Source organism: Dermacentor andersoni, chromosome 6 (genome assembly GCF_023375885.2).
Source record: "Dermacentor andersoni chromosome 6, qqDerAnde1_hic_scaffold, whole genome shotgun sequence".
Classification (NCBI taxonomy): Eukaryota; Metazoa; Arthropoda; class Arachnida; order Ixodida; family Ixodidae; genus Dermacentor; species Dermacentor andersoni.
In genome coordinates, this window is record NC_092819.1 from 160,895,383 (window position 1) to 160,912,036 (window position 16,654).

Genomic DNA, 16,654 nt, shown 5'->3' on the forward strand with positions numbered 1-16,654 from the left:
ATAGTGGACGACGACGACTTGACAGGTTCGAGGCGGACGGCAGTCGCTCCGGGCGGCGCCGCCATCTTTATTTTCCCGGAGCGGTCTTCTGCTGAGTCCGTCTATCGTCTGGATGCGCTTCGCAGCCGGGCGGGCGGCGGAATAAGCGTCCGCGGCACAGATTTGCGCGTAGCCGTCCGTCGTGTGGATACACCATAAAAACAGGAAAGGGACTAGCCCAGCGCTTGGCGAAGGGGGTGGACGATTTGCGCGAGCTGTCCCTTCAGGTGCAGATCATGGTGTGCACGGTGCCGGAGGTGCCTGTACGTGACAGTCACGTACAAAGAGCCGTAGTGGCAGTTAATGAGGCGATATGTAAAATGAGCTGAGAGAAAGGCTTCGAGGTTGTCGAAGTAAATAGGGAAGCGAGAAGGTGTGGTGGTTTTAAACGAGACGGGATCCACTTCAAATACAGGCTTGCTCGAGAAGTGGGATGGCGACTTACTGGTCGCGCTGTTGCTTTTTTAGAGGGCCCACGGGCGCTCAGGAGGCCACAGTACGTAGTAATGAAGAAGGTCCCCTAAGGGAACCTCAGTATAGCATCGCCGCGAATAACAGAAAAAGTAGGAAAGCAAGAACGAGTTCGCCATGCAATAGGCTACATAAGCATGCAGGGCGGCAGATGAAAGGAAAACTTCATGAGGCAAATGTTAATCAAGAAGTGTGTAACTGGATTGCCAATTACTTGTCGCAGCGTCGGCAAGGCGCAATACTGAACGGCGCTACTTCTCCTTGGGTCGAGGTCACATCGGGAGTTCAAGGACCTGTTTTAGGGCCGCTATTGTTCTTAGTTTAAATTAACGATGTTCCAACCGGGATATCTTCGCGTTTACGCTTGTTTGCCGAGGACTGCGTAGTGTATAGAAATATAAAAAAAATGAACAGGACTCCATCGATGTGCAGGCTGATGTTATTAACATTGTCTCATGGTGTGAGAAGTGGAAAATGCAACTAAATACAAAAAAAATGTTTTCATGTGTCTTTCACGAAAAAAGAAAGAAAATAATAGAAACCCGTTATTTTTTGAACACTGATATTATTGACCAGCAATCTATGCATAAATATTTGGGTGCGACGTTTTCAAGTGATTGTTCTTGGAACGCACATGTGAGTAATGTAGTTGCAAATGCTGCCAGAGCGCTAAATTTTATTCAGCGAAATTTGAAATCTTCACCTTTTGCCCTAAAAATACTGCTTATATTTCATTCGTTCGTCCGATCTTGGAGTATGCGTGTTGTGTTTGGGAGGCTTGCCAGAAAACCTTGATCGACTAAATCGAGAGAATACAAAACAGAGCGGCAAGGTTCGTTCTTGGGCGATACAAGCGAGAGGAGAGCTGCACTGCAAGGAAAAGTGAGCTCGGCTGGGAAGCGCTCTCGTCTTGCCGAAGGAAACTGCGACTCAAATTGCCATTTAGCATATATAATAACAAAACCGGAATTAATAGAGACACTTATTTTAAACAACCGCACCATGTATCTAAGAGAACAGATAATGACTTTAAAATTCGAGAATACCGAACTAGAATGAACCTTTATGCTAATTCATTTTTTGCCCAAACTGTAACAGAGCGGAATAGATAATTTTGGGACCAAGTGTGCTGTGCGAATGAAGATGTTTTTACGAAGTTGTAACCCCCATGCTTGCACGGCCCTGGGCAAAGCGGATATCTCTGAATAAAGAAAAAGTGGGCTGAGATTGAGGAGCAGTTAAATAGAGAGAAAATAGTGGTGTATGCGGTTACAGAAACGCACCTTAGAGACTCGGAAGAGTTGCCAGTGATGGATAATTATATTTGGTAATGGTGCAACAGAATTAAGTCGGTAAGAAAGGAAGGGAGCCAAATGGAAAAAGAGCAAATTCGAAATGTCAAGAGCATCTTTGTTTATCAGGTACAATAAGTGGGAAAAAAACTTGGCTTGGAGTTAGGTATTTGTGGACCGGAAATGATTGCACAACGAAGAATAAAGAGTTAGTGGAATGCATAAGTGGTGATATTAAGGATTTCGAGAATGATGCCGAAGTTATCCTATTAGGAGACCTGAATACCCACATACAGGATTTAGATGGCTATGGATTTAGATACAGGATTTAGATGGTAAACGGGAAGTCAATGCTATAACTTTGTGAGCAACATAACCTCGTTATCCCGAATACACTGATGGGCCTAAGTGTGAAGGGCAGATCACGTGGAAGGTGGGAAACAGGCAATCAACCATTGATTACTGTCTGATGACAGAAGGAATTCATGAGTTGAAAGAAATGGTAATTTGTGAGGAAGGGTATATAAGCATAGGGAGTGACCATAAATTAATGATATTGAAAATCGGATATGTTGTTGGGAAAGAGAGCAAGGAGTGCAAAATGGCCAGTCCAAATTTGAACGCTGAACAAATAACCGATATCATCACTAGAGTCGGGGAAGAACTTGGCAAACGACCAACTAAAGAGTGGGAATATAGTGAGCTTCTAAGTGTAATAATGACAGTAATGCGGAAAGAGAAACGAGTTCGTTTGAAAGGAAAAAAGAAACCGGAAAGCTGGTGGAACAAGGAGATACGAGAAGCGATCGCCGAACGACAGGAAGCATCTCGAGAGCACAGGAAGCCAAAGAAGGCGCAGTTTCCGCAGGATGAAGTAACCAGTAAATGGGAAATATACGGGGAGAAAAAGTATATGGTTCAAATACTGGTGCAAGCAAAATTAAAAGGTAGAAGTGAACGTTGGTGGTCAGAAATACGTTAGAAAAAGGCTTCACCTAGAATATTTTGGAACCACATAAAATTATTAGGCAGGAAGTCAACAACGTATCCTACACGAAGATGAAGACACACTGGAAGGAGAAGCGGCAATAAATTACCTCCGAAAAAGAACAGCCGAATCTTTCCAAGGCAATGACGAGACTGTATTTGAAGAAAAAAGGAGCATGAAAGAGACCCAAGTGGAAAAGGAGCTGGCGTTGACCAATTCCGACTGGAAGAAAGCCGAATAGAAAATTCCTAAGCCCACAGCCGCAGGGCAAGACGAGGTTTCCGTTAGGCTGATTAATGAACTAGGACCAAAAGGTAAGGAAGCTCTTGTGCAAACAGAGGAAAAAACTTTAAAAGATAGAACAATACCAGACAGTTGGCGACAAAGTAGAATGAATTTAATTTATAAAGGGAAGGGGGACAAAGATAGAATTCACTCGTATAGGCCGTTGGCCAGGCTAGCATGCAGGCAATCAGGCTAGCAATGCAGGCAATCAAATTAAAGCTGCAAGCATGGGCAGAGAATAATGACATTTTCGGAGAACTTCAGAATGGCTTCAGAATAGGTAGGCGTTTAGATGATAACTTATTTGTTCTTACTCAGTGTATTTAAATTTTAAGAGTAGAAAGAAGACCGTTATATGTGGCCATTTTAGATATTTTAGGAGCGTATGACAACGTAGACCGGAACACTTCTTGGTAATTCTGGAAGGGAAGGCTTAGGTGACGATTGTCTACAGCTTTTCAGAAAGATTTACCTAGGAAATACCGCCTGCGTTGAATGGGAACGAATGAGGTGTGAGGAGAAAGTTGATATCAACAAAGGACTGAGGCAGGGGTGCCCTTTATCCTCACTGCTGTTTATGATGTACATGGTGAGGATGAAGAGGGCGCTAGAAGGAAGTAATATCGGGTTTATTCTCTCATACAAACAGGCGGGTAGAGTAGTAGAGCAGCAGCTTCCATGTTTATTTTATGCGGACGGCATTGTGTTGCTAGCTAACACGCAAAGTGATTTGCAACGTCTGGCTAATATCTGTGGACAGGAAGGCAGCAATTTAGGTTTGAAATTTAGTGTTAGAAAATCAGGTGTTAGGATATTCAACGAAACCGGTGAACAGACAGCGGAGATACAGGGCCATGAAATACCTCGGGTAACAGAATATAAGTACCTTGGTATATAGATAAACGAGAGCAATGGATATATGGAAACACAGGAAAAAACTAACAGTAAAGGGGAAGAGAAATGCAGCCATAATGAAGCACAGAGCGCTATGGGGATAGAATAGGTACGAGATGGTCAGGGGTATGTGCAAAGGTGTAATGGTTCCAGGACTTAAATTTGGAACTGCGGTTGTTTGCTTTAAATGAGGGGTACAATCAGGACTCCACGGGAGCCAAAGATCAGTGGAGCGCCTCGCATTGGGCGTTCACTGGAAGACTACAAATGAAACTTTGCAGGGTGATATGGGCTGGATTAGTTTCGAAGTGAGGGAAGCTCGCAGTAAAATTGACTATTAAAAGAGAGAGAGAGAGAAAGGCAAAGGAAAGACAGGGAGGTTAACCAGAGATTATCTCCGGTTGGCTACCCTGTACTGGGGGAGGGGTAAGGGGATGCGATAGGTGAGAGAGAGAAGGATTAAAAAAAAAGAGTAAAAAAAAAACTACACACACACGCACGTACACACAAACTGTTTCTGTGGGCACTGTCACGTAGCCCGCAAAGGCGTTCCTAGTGTTATGCAGTGCACCGTACAATCTTGTGCCACACAATGATTGACGTTTTTTTTTACTATTAAAAACGTCAAGAAAGTAAGTGGGCTGGGAGAGTGTTGAGGTATCTGCACAGGAAAAACGTTGATTTACAGTGGAGGAAAATAACTAGGAAGCTTACCATCAAGTACGCGGCCTCTAGGGTGAGCAACATAAAACGTCAAGCGGAAAGTCAGAGAGGCTGATATAATCTCATGGGTGGCGGCAATGGAAAAGAAACCTGCCTTGAGTAACTACTTAAGAGGAAAAGCGGAAACCGGAAAGAAACAATTTATGATAACTGAAAGGGAGGCTCATTACCTTTCGAAGCGAGATAAGGACGCCTTAGAACATGCACCTATGAAGCGAGATATAAGAAGGAAGAAAAAGCATACGCATGCTACGGTAAAGCTAGGGAAACGATTTATTTGAATGTTTCATTAGAATGTGTTTTATAATTTTATTTATTTTTATTTATTAATAAGTATATATATATATATATATATATATATATATATATATATATATATTATTTTTATAATTTTAGTTTATTATAATGTGAAGACAACTGACGAACAGTCGATTTAGGCACCACTGGCCTCCTTGAAGCGCTCGGGTTCAGCGAGAGCAGGGAAAAAGTAAACATGTCCGCAATAGTGATTATTAAAAGGCGATCGGAAGATTGGTGGAAGAAAAGTAGGGAAACGATAAAAATCGGAGACGCACAAAAGCAAAGTTCACAATAGAAAGTCAGAAAATTTGGTTCTGCAAATTCATAATTTCTTTTTCATCTATGTGGGACATTAGACAGTATAATTGCAAGAGTTTGGTGGCGAAACCCACCACCCCGTTCCAAAGGGGATGGTCATAACATCCATCCATCCGGTCAATTGCTTTTTGTCACCGTTCCTCACTGTCTCCCGGGAAACGCATAAACTTGGGCACGTCTGTTTCCTTTCACAACAGACTTGTTGCACCGGGCCACGTTGGAGTAGATTGCCCCCATTACCAGCTGCGCCCTCTCGGAATATCCCTCGTTGTTCCTTGAGCCCTTTGCACGCTCTTGTAAAGCGACGCTTTCTTTGCCTCTTTGTTCGACTTTTCCACTGCTGCTACTGTCTTGCAAGCCGCGTCAGTGGTGGATTAGAGCGTGCGTATACATGGAAGGAGTGTGGCAGACAAGAAAGGAGACATGAGAGATTCTTTTGACCTCTGTACCGTGTCGAATCTGCGAAATACCCTTCGGAGCTCCCTGGCCGTCACCACATTAGCCTCTTGACAGCTGTAATTATCCGTGGCCCCCTAAAAAAGCACAGCAGAACTTGCAGCGCTTACCTTTCTACTAATGCAGTTCCAGAGGGAGGCTAGATAGAACGGTCATGACGAGGGGGAGAGGAGGAAAAGAAGGGTAAACCACCGCATCCGCGAAACGAGGGAATAACAGCCTTGCCACTTTGTTCGCAGTTGCCATACAAGGGGGGGAGGGAATAAAGAAAGGTTGATGTTAGAAGGAATGGAAACGATACTACTAGACACGACAGCGGTTAAGGGAAAACGGGATAAACTTAAGGTTAAGGTAGGTTCATGCTATTTCTGAAAAATAAACATCAATAAAATTTCTCAAGGGGACAACTCTTGTAGGGCGTGCGGAAGCAGAACCGCGTTAATTAAAGCGCACCGCGGGTCTAGGTGACACCGCGGAAGTGGTCGCTTGTCGAATAAGACTTCTTAGGGACACGTTAACACTTAAATTAACAATTAAATTTAGGGACACGTTAAATTTGGTGCCAAAATTAAAGCAGAGTCCGCCACTACGGCGTGCATCACAATCGAATTGTGGTCTTGCCACGCACAGCCTCCATAATTCCATTAATGTCTAATACTTCCGCCACGGTGCGCTGTGCCATGTGAGGCAATGACAATGTTCAACGCTCTCAGCGGTTATGAAATATGGTGCACCACAACGCCTCAAGCAAACACCTCTCCCTGTGTGTTCTGTGTACTACACAGACAGCAGTTCTGCATGCAAGGTAACGTTTGAGATAAACTCACCACTCTCGTGTTGGACTAAACCTTGAATAAATAAAACGTTCGCCGTCAACATCGCCACTAATTACTGCCAATGAAAGCAAAGAGTAGAGATAACATCGCTTACATTGATTCTCACAGTGCGTGGGATCTGCATAATTTTTCCTTGTTCGTCTCAAACCTTCGCTCTCTGCCTTTAACCCTCTCTTCATGTGGACCTTTCACCGGGCTCCTAAAGCTGCTTTTGTTGGGAAGATTGTATCGGTTCTTAGTACAGGACCCAAGCACTTGTTCTCGCTCGTGCGTCCGTCATGCCGTGGGGCGGCTCCTGCTAGACTGGCTTCCAATACGGCTAGCCTAATAATGTTTTTTGTCCACTTCTAGAAGTTCCGACGACTGTCCAGAGCTGGAACCGGTGACTTGACCGCGGAATGCTCGCCCTCGACGAGGTCTAGCCGCACGCTTAGGACGACAAAGCTGACAGATGCTTTCGCTTCCTAGGAACGAATAAATGTAGCCTCTACCGCATCTGTTTACGTTATACACACGCTAATTGTTTCTGTTAGCTCAGACCACTGATTCTGTGCATTTTCTTCGCTAGATTTGGAGGAAAACTTGAACGACCACATAAATACAACCCCCGCCAAAAACAAAGATACTAGTAGTTTATTTCCATCAATGGAGCGTGATAGAGGAGTTGAGAACTAAAATCGAGAATTCACTCGACTAGGCTCACAACTCCTATAATTAACTCAGCAAACGAAGATAATATACATTAACGCAGCTAAGACTCGTAGCCAAAATAAAAAACCACTATTGAAGGAGCGCGAATGACTTCGCCGCTCCTGTACCGACACGATTAGCACTAGCAGCATCGCATTTAACTGTTGGAACAAAAAAAAACAAAAAAAACACCAACAATCTGTAATAGGAAGTCGCCTAAAATCGCTACAGAAAGTTAGGAATAAGCAAAAATGCACAAGGCCAAAACATGACAAAGGGAAACGAACGAGGGCGTGTACGTCGGCCACGTCGCTCAAACCACTATAGCATGCCAGTGCGCTGAACTACTCCATTTGTTGTATGAAGACTTGACCCTGACAAGTTCTTGTATCACAGCACCTGTTCGCACGTACCTTGACGTGGTCTAGCAGAAGGCTGGCCGCCACAGAGCCCATGCCAGCCAGGAGGAAAGGTAGAAAGACCTGGGCACACGTGACACACAGTCTTTCGCTCTTCTCCGGTTCTTCCTCGTCCTTCACGTCGAGTCGCTCGCTCGAGCCGCCACTGCCCGGCAGCGCGACGTCCCCGGCCGCCGGAAGGTCGCTTTGCGCGGACATCACCGCCGGGGGAAGCTCGATGATGGCCACGCCGTTGTCGCTCTCCTTGCTCGGCCGCAAGCTCGGCCTGTCCATGAAGCCCACGCGGCAGTGGCTCGCTGCCAGGCTGAGCATCTCGTCGGCTGCCTTCCTGTAAGTAACAACGGTAGTGGCAATGTCACAGAGGCGCCCGCCTGTACATGCGTTTCAGGTACTCATTGACATTGGTAAAAGGTGGACGTGTTACCTTGAAAGTACTAACAAAATGCCGAGATATTGTCAGAAATGGCTGCGTGTCGCCTGTGTCAGCAGAGCTCCTATCCCGTCGTTCGACTGCGTGGTGGAAGCCTTTGGCCGTGGCTTAGGGGGTAGCAATAGATTCGAGGCGTTCAATCCTAACCATTGGCGTAGGCATGGGGAGAGGGGGAGAGTTAGGAGCCGGACCCCTTCTCCGAAATTTTCTGGCGAATGCCCCCCCCCCCCCCCCCCCTTTCTAGCGGAACAGAAAGTGGGGGAGGGCAGAAACAGGAGGGAGGGCAGATTGGAGAATGGCCTCGAAGTTTACGCAGAAACGGAAATATAGGAATGTTAGCGGCCGCCGCGCCGTTCAACAAACCAGAGAGTGTTGAAGAGTGTGACGGTGAGTCCTGGCAAAGAACTTCAAGGAGGGGGGGGGGGGGGTAGAGTGATGCACACGAGGAGGGGGGGACGCGCATAAAAGGCGTCAAGAACGAAGTTGGTGGATACGTGTGGACATAGGCAGAGCGTCTCGGCAATGCCCGATGGCTCAACAGCAGACAGCCGTGGCCAATCGTCCAGCCGATGCTCACCTACCACGTGGTAACAGCTGCTGCTTGCTACGGAGAGCCCATCCTAACTAAACGTCTCGGCAATTTTCGGAATGCATGGGTGTCAGGAGACACAACGCCTTCAAATCTCTCGGAGCTACTGGCTCTTATTTTACTGCGAACAACGGATGCCATAATTTTCACAAAGGCTTCTAAACAGGAAGCAGCCACTGCATCGGACTGCCTGCCTCATCCGTTCATGAGTGTGATCAAATAACAATTTGCATCGCATGATGACAATACCATGATCGCAAGTTAATTCCGAACATCTCTCCAAACAAGTCGAACAGCCGGTCACCAAATGTGAGGGAAACTTGCATCATATGATAACATCGAAATTATAGCACAATGCACCGTTCCTTTATTTTTAAAGCGAAGGCGCGATTGAGTGATAGGAAACTTGCAGTATAGTGCCCGCCCTCTCCCTGCACCTAGCCGGGGCCGTACTATGCACTAGAAGGTCTGGTAGGAAAATACAGTGATCTCCACTCTTACCTGGGTGGCAACAAGCCTGGCCTGCAAACGAGAAGACGCATCATAGTGCGCTGTCTTGTTTCTGTATGGCCCCGTTTTTAACGCTGTTCGTTTTTCCAAGTCGTGTACCAGCTAGGTCATCGGCATACATTATACAAACACATCAATTCGTAAACGAAATTATAGTTTTCTTCAATATCCTCATTTTTAAAGCTAGCATAAGGATAATGGTGCCACGTGGTAGTGACGGTGACGAAAGCAGCAAAACTGGGAATGACAAAACTAGCGTTTTATTGGGCGAACATGTGCCCTCAAAAACAGGCTACATTCAAAGAACGGCGACAGCGGCGAACACAGTCGGCGATCGTCGAAAGCCTGATAAGCGGTAGAAGCGCGTCGGCTTTTATACATCAGTTATCGAATGTTCGAAAGTAATCGCTGGGACCCGCGTGTCTTCCACAAAGTTCTACACTATTCGCATCGTGCATACATGCAATCAGATTACACAAGGTTCGGTGACAGAGAGCGGATGGAAGCACCGATAAAATTCCAGAAACTTCCGATACATGCAGGCGCGTCCTGCGCTGTGCGATAACGTGTTTGCCCGATAAACAAGTGCACGTGTCAGTAGTTTAATTTGATGCGAAGGCACTGCAAAAACATGCATTCTCGTTGTTAAAGCATTCTTGTCCGGGAAATTATAGGAGTGTTTTTTTGCATGGTGTACAAGCACCATATATATATATATGTATATATATATATATATATATATATATACATATCAAGGGCGTAGCCAGAAGGGGGGGGGGGGGGGGGCTTATGAGGCTTTCGCTCCCCCCCTCCCGAAATTTTTTCGGGCTACCATGCACCGCCGAGCAAAACAACCCCCCGGCGCCGGAAATCATTGTGGATTCTGTCTAGAATGCGTTTTTCACGCTCGAGAAGGCATTTCAACGCGAACATTGGAAGCTCGGGCTCGGTTTCGCGGCAACGGCCATGCCATCGGGAGTCGCATGACGCAAGGAGCCCCATCCTAGCACAAAGCTTTAAGGGCGTTTTGATGGTAAACGGGCTCGTCGCGGCATCTAGCGGAGGCCGCGTAATCTATGGAGCGCATATATTTGAATTCTGATACTATATAGGTATAAAGTCGTCATAAACTTTTGATGTGAAAGGTGCCTTGACATTACCAAAGACGTGTTTAGATTTTCAATTCCGCAATTTTGTTCGTTTGTGTTGTTATAAACATTTCACGCCAAAAGTGCATTAACTTTTCTAAGTTCGTACATCGGACCACACAGCGAGACAAGCCAAATCAACACACTATCAGACAAGTTGACAAAGCACGCAGCGAGGTCCGATGAGACGAAGCGCTGTGGTGATTCATTTGTGCCGTCATGTGGCAGAAAAGAATATCAACATTTTTTTTTCACCTGCGCCAACGCATGCATGTCAAGATACTAAAGCCATCAAATGTAACTACGTTCTTATTTATTTTTCTACTTTGACTTTTATTCGCGAGGACACATTGAGCCTCTTTAATTTTCTTGTTCTCGCTACCCGCGGGCTGCCAGAGCCAGCCAGAGCGCATGAGTTTTTCTCGTGTTGCCCCGACCACCGCGCGGCGCACTTCTGTGCCCATTCGGTTTTGTCTGGATGAGTGGATTTTTGCCTGGCAGTATTTGGACGTTTTCTGAGTAGCAGACGAGAAAACGAAAGAATGGTCGCTCTCCGTCACCACTGTGGGGACTCGGCAGACTACAACGCATTCGCTTGAGCGCTACCTCTCCGGAGTCTTGTCTCGCCGGTGTAGGACAACGAGCAGTGTGCACCCACCGTGGTTGCTCAGTGGCTATGGTGTTAGGCTGCTGAGCACGAGGTCGCGGCATTGAATCCCGGCCACGGCGGCCGCATTTCGATGGGGGGCGAAATGCGAAAACACCCGTGTACTTAGATTTAGGTGCACGTTAATGAACCCCAGGTGGTCGAAATTTCCGGAGCCCTCCACTACGGCGTTCCTCATAACCAGAAAGTGGTTATGGCACGTAAAACCACATAATTTAACGAGCAGTGTGCGTATTGTTGTCTGTGGGCCAAGCGTCACACGCTTTCTTCTTTCAAACGGAACAGCGCGGTATTCACGGGGACAAGCAGGGAGAAACGACACGGACGAGCGCTGTATTCACGTGTCCCCGTGAATACCGCGCTGTTCCGTTTCAAATATGTCTTACCAACTCGCCCAAACGTCTGTTTTAACGCTTTCTTCAATATTCCTTCGGTAGCCACATTACGTGCCCGAAGTAGGCATTAGATTGTGGCCATCATAGCTTCCTTTGCGTTTGTTTTTTTGTTTTCATTTCGGCGCTCCGGCCCCACAAAAGAAAAACAAAGACGTTGCGGCGCAGTGAATTGCCGCATGGTGAAAGTTCGATTTCGTTACTTCTTTTGCAGAAAGTAAAGGGCCACGGGACGCTTCAATTGCCGGATACCCTTATTATATTGTTGCAGTAGCAATTATATAGACACTCCAGGCACATTCCTGCCGTCGCCCTCATGTTCCATATAAATCCAAGGGCGATAACACCGTGAACACGTGCAACACCCCCTAGAGAACTTACGGCCTTCTGTCTGTACCCTCCCCCCTCGAGCTACGTCACGCAAAAGAGGCCCATATAGAAGTTCCGTGCAGCGGGCTACGAAGGCACGAGATGCGGAAGGCCGAGTGGGCGACGACGGCGATAACAATGCGATTAGTTCCGGGAAGCCTGCCGCTCCTCGGATAGCTTCGGGGTTAGAAAAGTCCTGGCATGCTGCGACATGCTTCCGAGCGCACTGTTTTCTGGACGTGAGCCGTGCATGTAGTCTCTGGGCTTGTGCTGCGATTGCGGATGTGTGTCCCGGCAAGCCTTCATTGCCGCGGAATGTGGATTACGTCTATGCCAGGATAGTGCTGCGTGCCCAATTGCTGCAGCAATTACAAATCGTGGACGAAAAATCATGCGTTCATGTTTCCGCACGGTCAATGGCAGAATATTGGGTGCCAATGCTAAGGCAAAGAAGAGAAAAGCTGGAATTCTGCGTAATAAGGCAGCTGTTTCTTTGTAAATAGTTGCACGAATGTTTTGTATCTCCATTGGTAAACTTCTTTGAGGTATTGTGTATATGTGGTCTGCGGTACTGTATTTAATAATGCCTCGAGAGCAAAGTTATTCCTTTAGAGCTAATCTTGACTGGAATAAATACACGTGTCCCGAACGTTAAGAAGCGCACACCACTGAAGTTTTCATGAGATGTGTGTTATAATGCACTGCTAACATTTTGTTGAAGAACTTTTGTGGTCCCATGAACGGCAAGCTCTTTGACGCCGACGATAAATCAAGGCAATGAAGCTACTCTGAAGACGGGGGCAGCACTGCGGCTTTTCAATATAAGCCATGCTCCCTGTCATCATTTACCCGAAATTCGTTCTCAATCCTAAGGTTCAACCATTTCATATTTGACGGGCGGGCTTTTTATTAATGCGGCGTGTGAATAGTTTTGCATAACCAAAATAATCTTGGAACACCCTCTGTTTTCTGCGGGCCATCTGCTGATATATGCCTAAAGAAACCATAACTGCGCTCTAGTTAACGTTGCCCATAAGGGCGCGATCCCTTCATTCAACCCGTATCCCTGAGCACGCCGCCGGCCTTGTCTAGGTGGTGTTGCTACGTCCCGCATGCTGCATGTGCGAGTGGAGAAAAGGGGGGAAGAAGCACGCCGCCTTCCGCCGCACGCGACATATGCGAGGGAGGGGGGAGGGCGTGTCTTAGGATTCTGTGATGTGTGAATCTGTGATTGCCCAACGTATTTATTTGCAAAAGGATAGAAAGTTGGGCGAGTTGGTACGGTAACATGATCTTGGATTGTAGCGCGAAGTGAACACGGACACAGAAAGGAGCAGACAGGACGAGCGCTAACTATATATATATATATATATATATATATATATATATATATATATATATATATATATATGTTCTTCGAGCTACAATCCAAAATCATGTATTTATTTGCCTTGTTCGACGTGTTATAGACAGTGACGTTATCTTAGATATGAACATTTATTGGAGACTTCCATTTAAGTATCTTGTTGCGAGTTTTTGTGTATACGTGCAGTGGACTTTGTTTCACGTTACACTTTTTTGCCCTTTATCAAGCTGTGTCTTAGCATTTGCATATTATTCCATTGTATCTTAACATTTCTAATGTACGAGGGCACGTCAAATTAAAGTGACCCAACGCACCCCGCGAAATTCATTATCTGCCAGACGTGCACGTAGCACACAGAGGCATCTCTCATTTAGAAAAGTGACGAGCAGGTGTGAAGGTAAATGTTATTTAATGCTCTCATACACTGGGCTGAACATGGTTGGGTGACATAATGGACGCTGCAAAATTTGAACAGCGTGGTGTCGTGCGGTTTTCGACAGCTGAAGGTGTTTTCCAAAAAGAAATTCGTCGCCGTATGGCTGCCGTATACATTGAACATTGCATTTCATTGGTCACTGTGAAGCGCTGGAGAAAACGGTTCAAAGAAAGACGTAAAAGTTGCAAAGACGATCCAAGACCGGGCCAAAGCCACCGTACAATCACCCCGAACAAAATTACAAAGGCTGATTAGCTTATTAGACAAGAACGGAGGATAAGCATTGAGGAACTGGCAGAGCGTGTTCAACATCACTCAAGGTTCGGTTCCCGCCATAATTCATGAACATCTAGGTTATCGGCTCTTGTGTGCGCAATGGATGCCAAAGATTTTGACCCGCCACCAGAACACTGAGAGGTACGGCACTGCTTTAACTCATGTGATCCGGTATCATAACGAGGGTGACGACTTCTTGTCTTCAATTGTAACCAGGGACGAATCATGGTGCCACTATTACGGACCTGAAACACGACGGCAATGCTTAATTATGGTGTAAACATTTGAATTCATCACGCCCAAAGAAAGCAAAGGCCGCCATTTAGGCCGAAAAGGTGTTTACTCTTTCTTTTTCGATCGCCAGGGTACATTCCCGATCAAAATTGCGAAACTTGGAGTTACTATCAATTGTTTCTGATATTGTGAAACGCGGGATCGGCTGCCTGTCGCAATCAAGAAGAAACGACGTGGAAAATTGACGAATGGGGTCATCTTTCTCAACGACAATGCCCCTTCCCACGTCGTTGATGTGGTTAACACAAAACTGGCAAAGTTCAAATGGGAAACGCTGCAACATCCGCCATACAGCACATACCGGTCGCCTTGCGACTTCCACAATTTGGGGCGACTTAAAAAAAAAAAAGAGCTCAAGGGAACCAGATTCTTGTCGGGCGATGACGTGAAGAGTCAGTTGCAGACTTTTTGAAGCAGCAACCCAAGGAGCTTTACGAGATGGGAATCACGTGACTCGTTAGTCAGCGGGACAAGTGTGTCAATGCTCATGGAGACCACCTTTAAATAAAGTGCCACATTTGTCATATATCCGCATTGGCTCACTTTAATTTGGCTCGCCCTCGTATATATTGCAGAACCCCTGCTTTTTATATGGGCTCTCTGTTGTGACTATAATTTCGGTGCAATTGCTCACAATACACGACCGGTGACAGCTCCTCCTGCGTAATACATTGAAACGAAGGACAGCGTCATAGATATTTTTCCCTGGCCGTTCCATATGTACAAAAATGTAAACAAGCTTCTTGCATGACAGTTTCATTAAAATATTTGCCCTCAACTTCATTTCACGGCCTTTACATTTTTCGTAATAGCGGCATGTACTGCTTTGCTGGTTTCGAAGTGATACAGTTTAAAGTTCGTAAGGTATTTCCTTTACTTATTAAATAAAGAAAACACATGGAAGCGTTGATATGAGTTACTTCGGGCACAATTTTTACCATACAAAGTGCATAAATGTTTTGGAAAGACATGGATGAGAGTGCATTCCGAACCGGCTGTGGCTCTCACTACACGAACACTCATGTGAGCGCTAAATTGCTGGCACGCCTTGGTAAGGAATGGCGGGAACCACTTGTATACGCCAGTGGCAGAGGCCTTTATACGCTTTTGTTGGCAGCCCACGTCATTTCTTTCAGCAATGTCAGTTGGCGCCGGATTTTCAAAGAAATAATTACAAGCACTTTCATCTTTGCCACGTGTGAGTGTTCCAAAGTATAGGCTGCAGCTTGACGGCTTTTCGAGCTCGAGGGAACGAGTACAACAAGCACTCTACTTAATCTACATATTCACTGTACTCCAAGCCGTCTCATAGCAAAACGCAAACCCTCTCGGACTCCGCAAATTTGGTTGCCATAGCTGCTGCTGTTCTGCTGAATAGGTGGAAAACAGGACATCACTCGTATAACGAATGGGCTTATATGTAGCGCCATCTCTACAAGTGTGTCGGTAGCCAGGTGAGTTATCTCTAAATACACGCACTGAAACAACAAAGAGAACCTAAACATCCTCAATGGAACAACAAATCGCCATTTCGCCCGGAACGTGAAGCATTGAAAGCGTGTGGGAATGCAAGCGCATTCAAATACCTTCAGAGCGGCCGCGCGGTGTTATCACGTGATGACAACGCGCTCGCTCGAGGAGGGTTGCGTTAAGAAGGCACCCTTTCCCGCCGCCTTTCGAGCCTTTTTGCGGCGTTGAGGCCGGGGCACCCCATTCTCTATATTGCCCTCTCACCGAACTATGGAAACTCGCTCTCAACGGCTCCGAATAAGCGCGGTTCCCCCCGACGTCTTTCGGCTGATGAGCTCGTGACTGACCGCAACTCTATTCAGCCGCCGAGACCAACCACCGCACGCCGTCCGCCTGCAGCGCCCGGCTTTTGTTTAGCGCCACCCCATGGGACCGAGTGCGGGACCACGCTAGCTGAGCTGAACCCTTGTCAGCCTCTCGTGTGTTTCTCCAATTTTGCGACTTTCGCCTCAGCTGTGCGGAACGCTCTGCCGCCGTGGTTTTGGTTATTTGTCTGTTGTTGCCATTGTTGGTGCACAAAAGTAAGGTGAATAAACGCGTGAAGTTAGAGACTCGGCTTGAGAGGAACAGAGATGGTTAATTGAATGCAACAGCTAAGAACGAAATGTGCTATGGAGATATTCAAAAACGACAATAAAGAAATCAGGACGGAAAATATGTGGGTGAACGCACAGGCCAGTCCGTGCCTCGCTATTCAATGCCCGAGCTGGCTGCCCGAGGTCAAAGAAATGCCGGCGAAATTATGCTCGCAGGGCGAGGCATGTGTGAGTGCTGCAAAAAATAACATAAATAAAATAAAAAAATAATGAAAGAAGCGCGGTAATGACTGGGCACATTCTAATAGAAGGCCAACGTATTCACCGAGCAAGACCCCTGGGGAATGTCCGACTTCTTCGACGCAGCAACGGACGCCTAAAGGCCAAACCACTAGCACGC

General features: G+C 46.3%; 1 protein-coding gene across 7 annotated transcripts in view; it reads right to left on the reverse strand.

The window, feature by feature from the left end:
• LOC126523458 (solute carrier family 41 member 1-like) overlaps window positions 1-16,654 on the reverse strand; it is a 440,647-nt gene that overhangs the window by 66,878 nt on the left and 357,115 nt on the right. For all 7 annotated transcript variants that reach the window (XM_050172069.3, XM_050172067.3, XM_072288873.1 and 4 more), the window contains one exon: window positions 7,706-8,039. In XM_050172069.3, coding sequence (XP_050028026.2) covers window positions 7,706-8,039 — 334 coding nt within the window. The remainder of the gene's footprint in view (window positions 1-7,705; window positions 8,040-16,654) is intronic.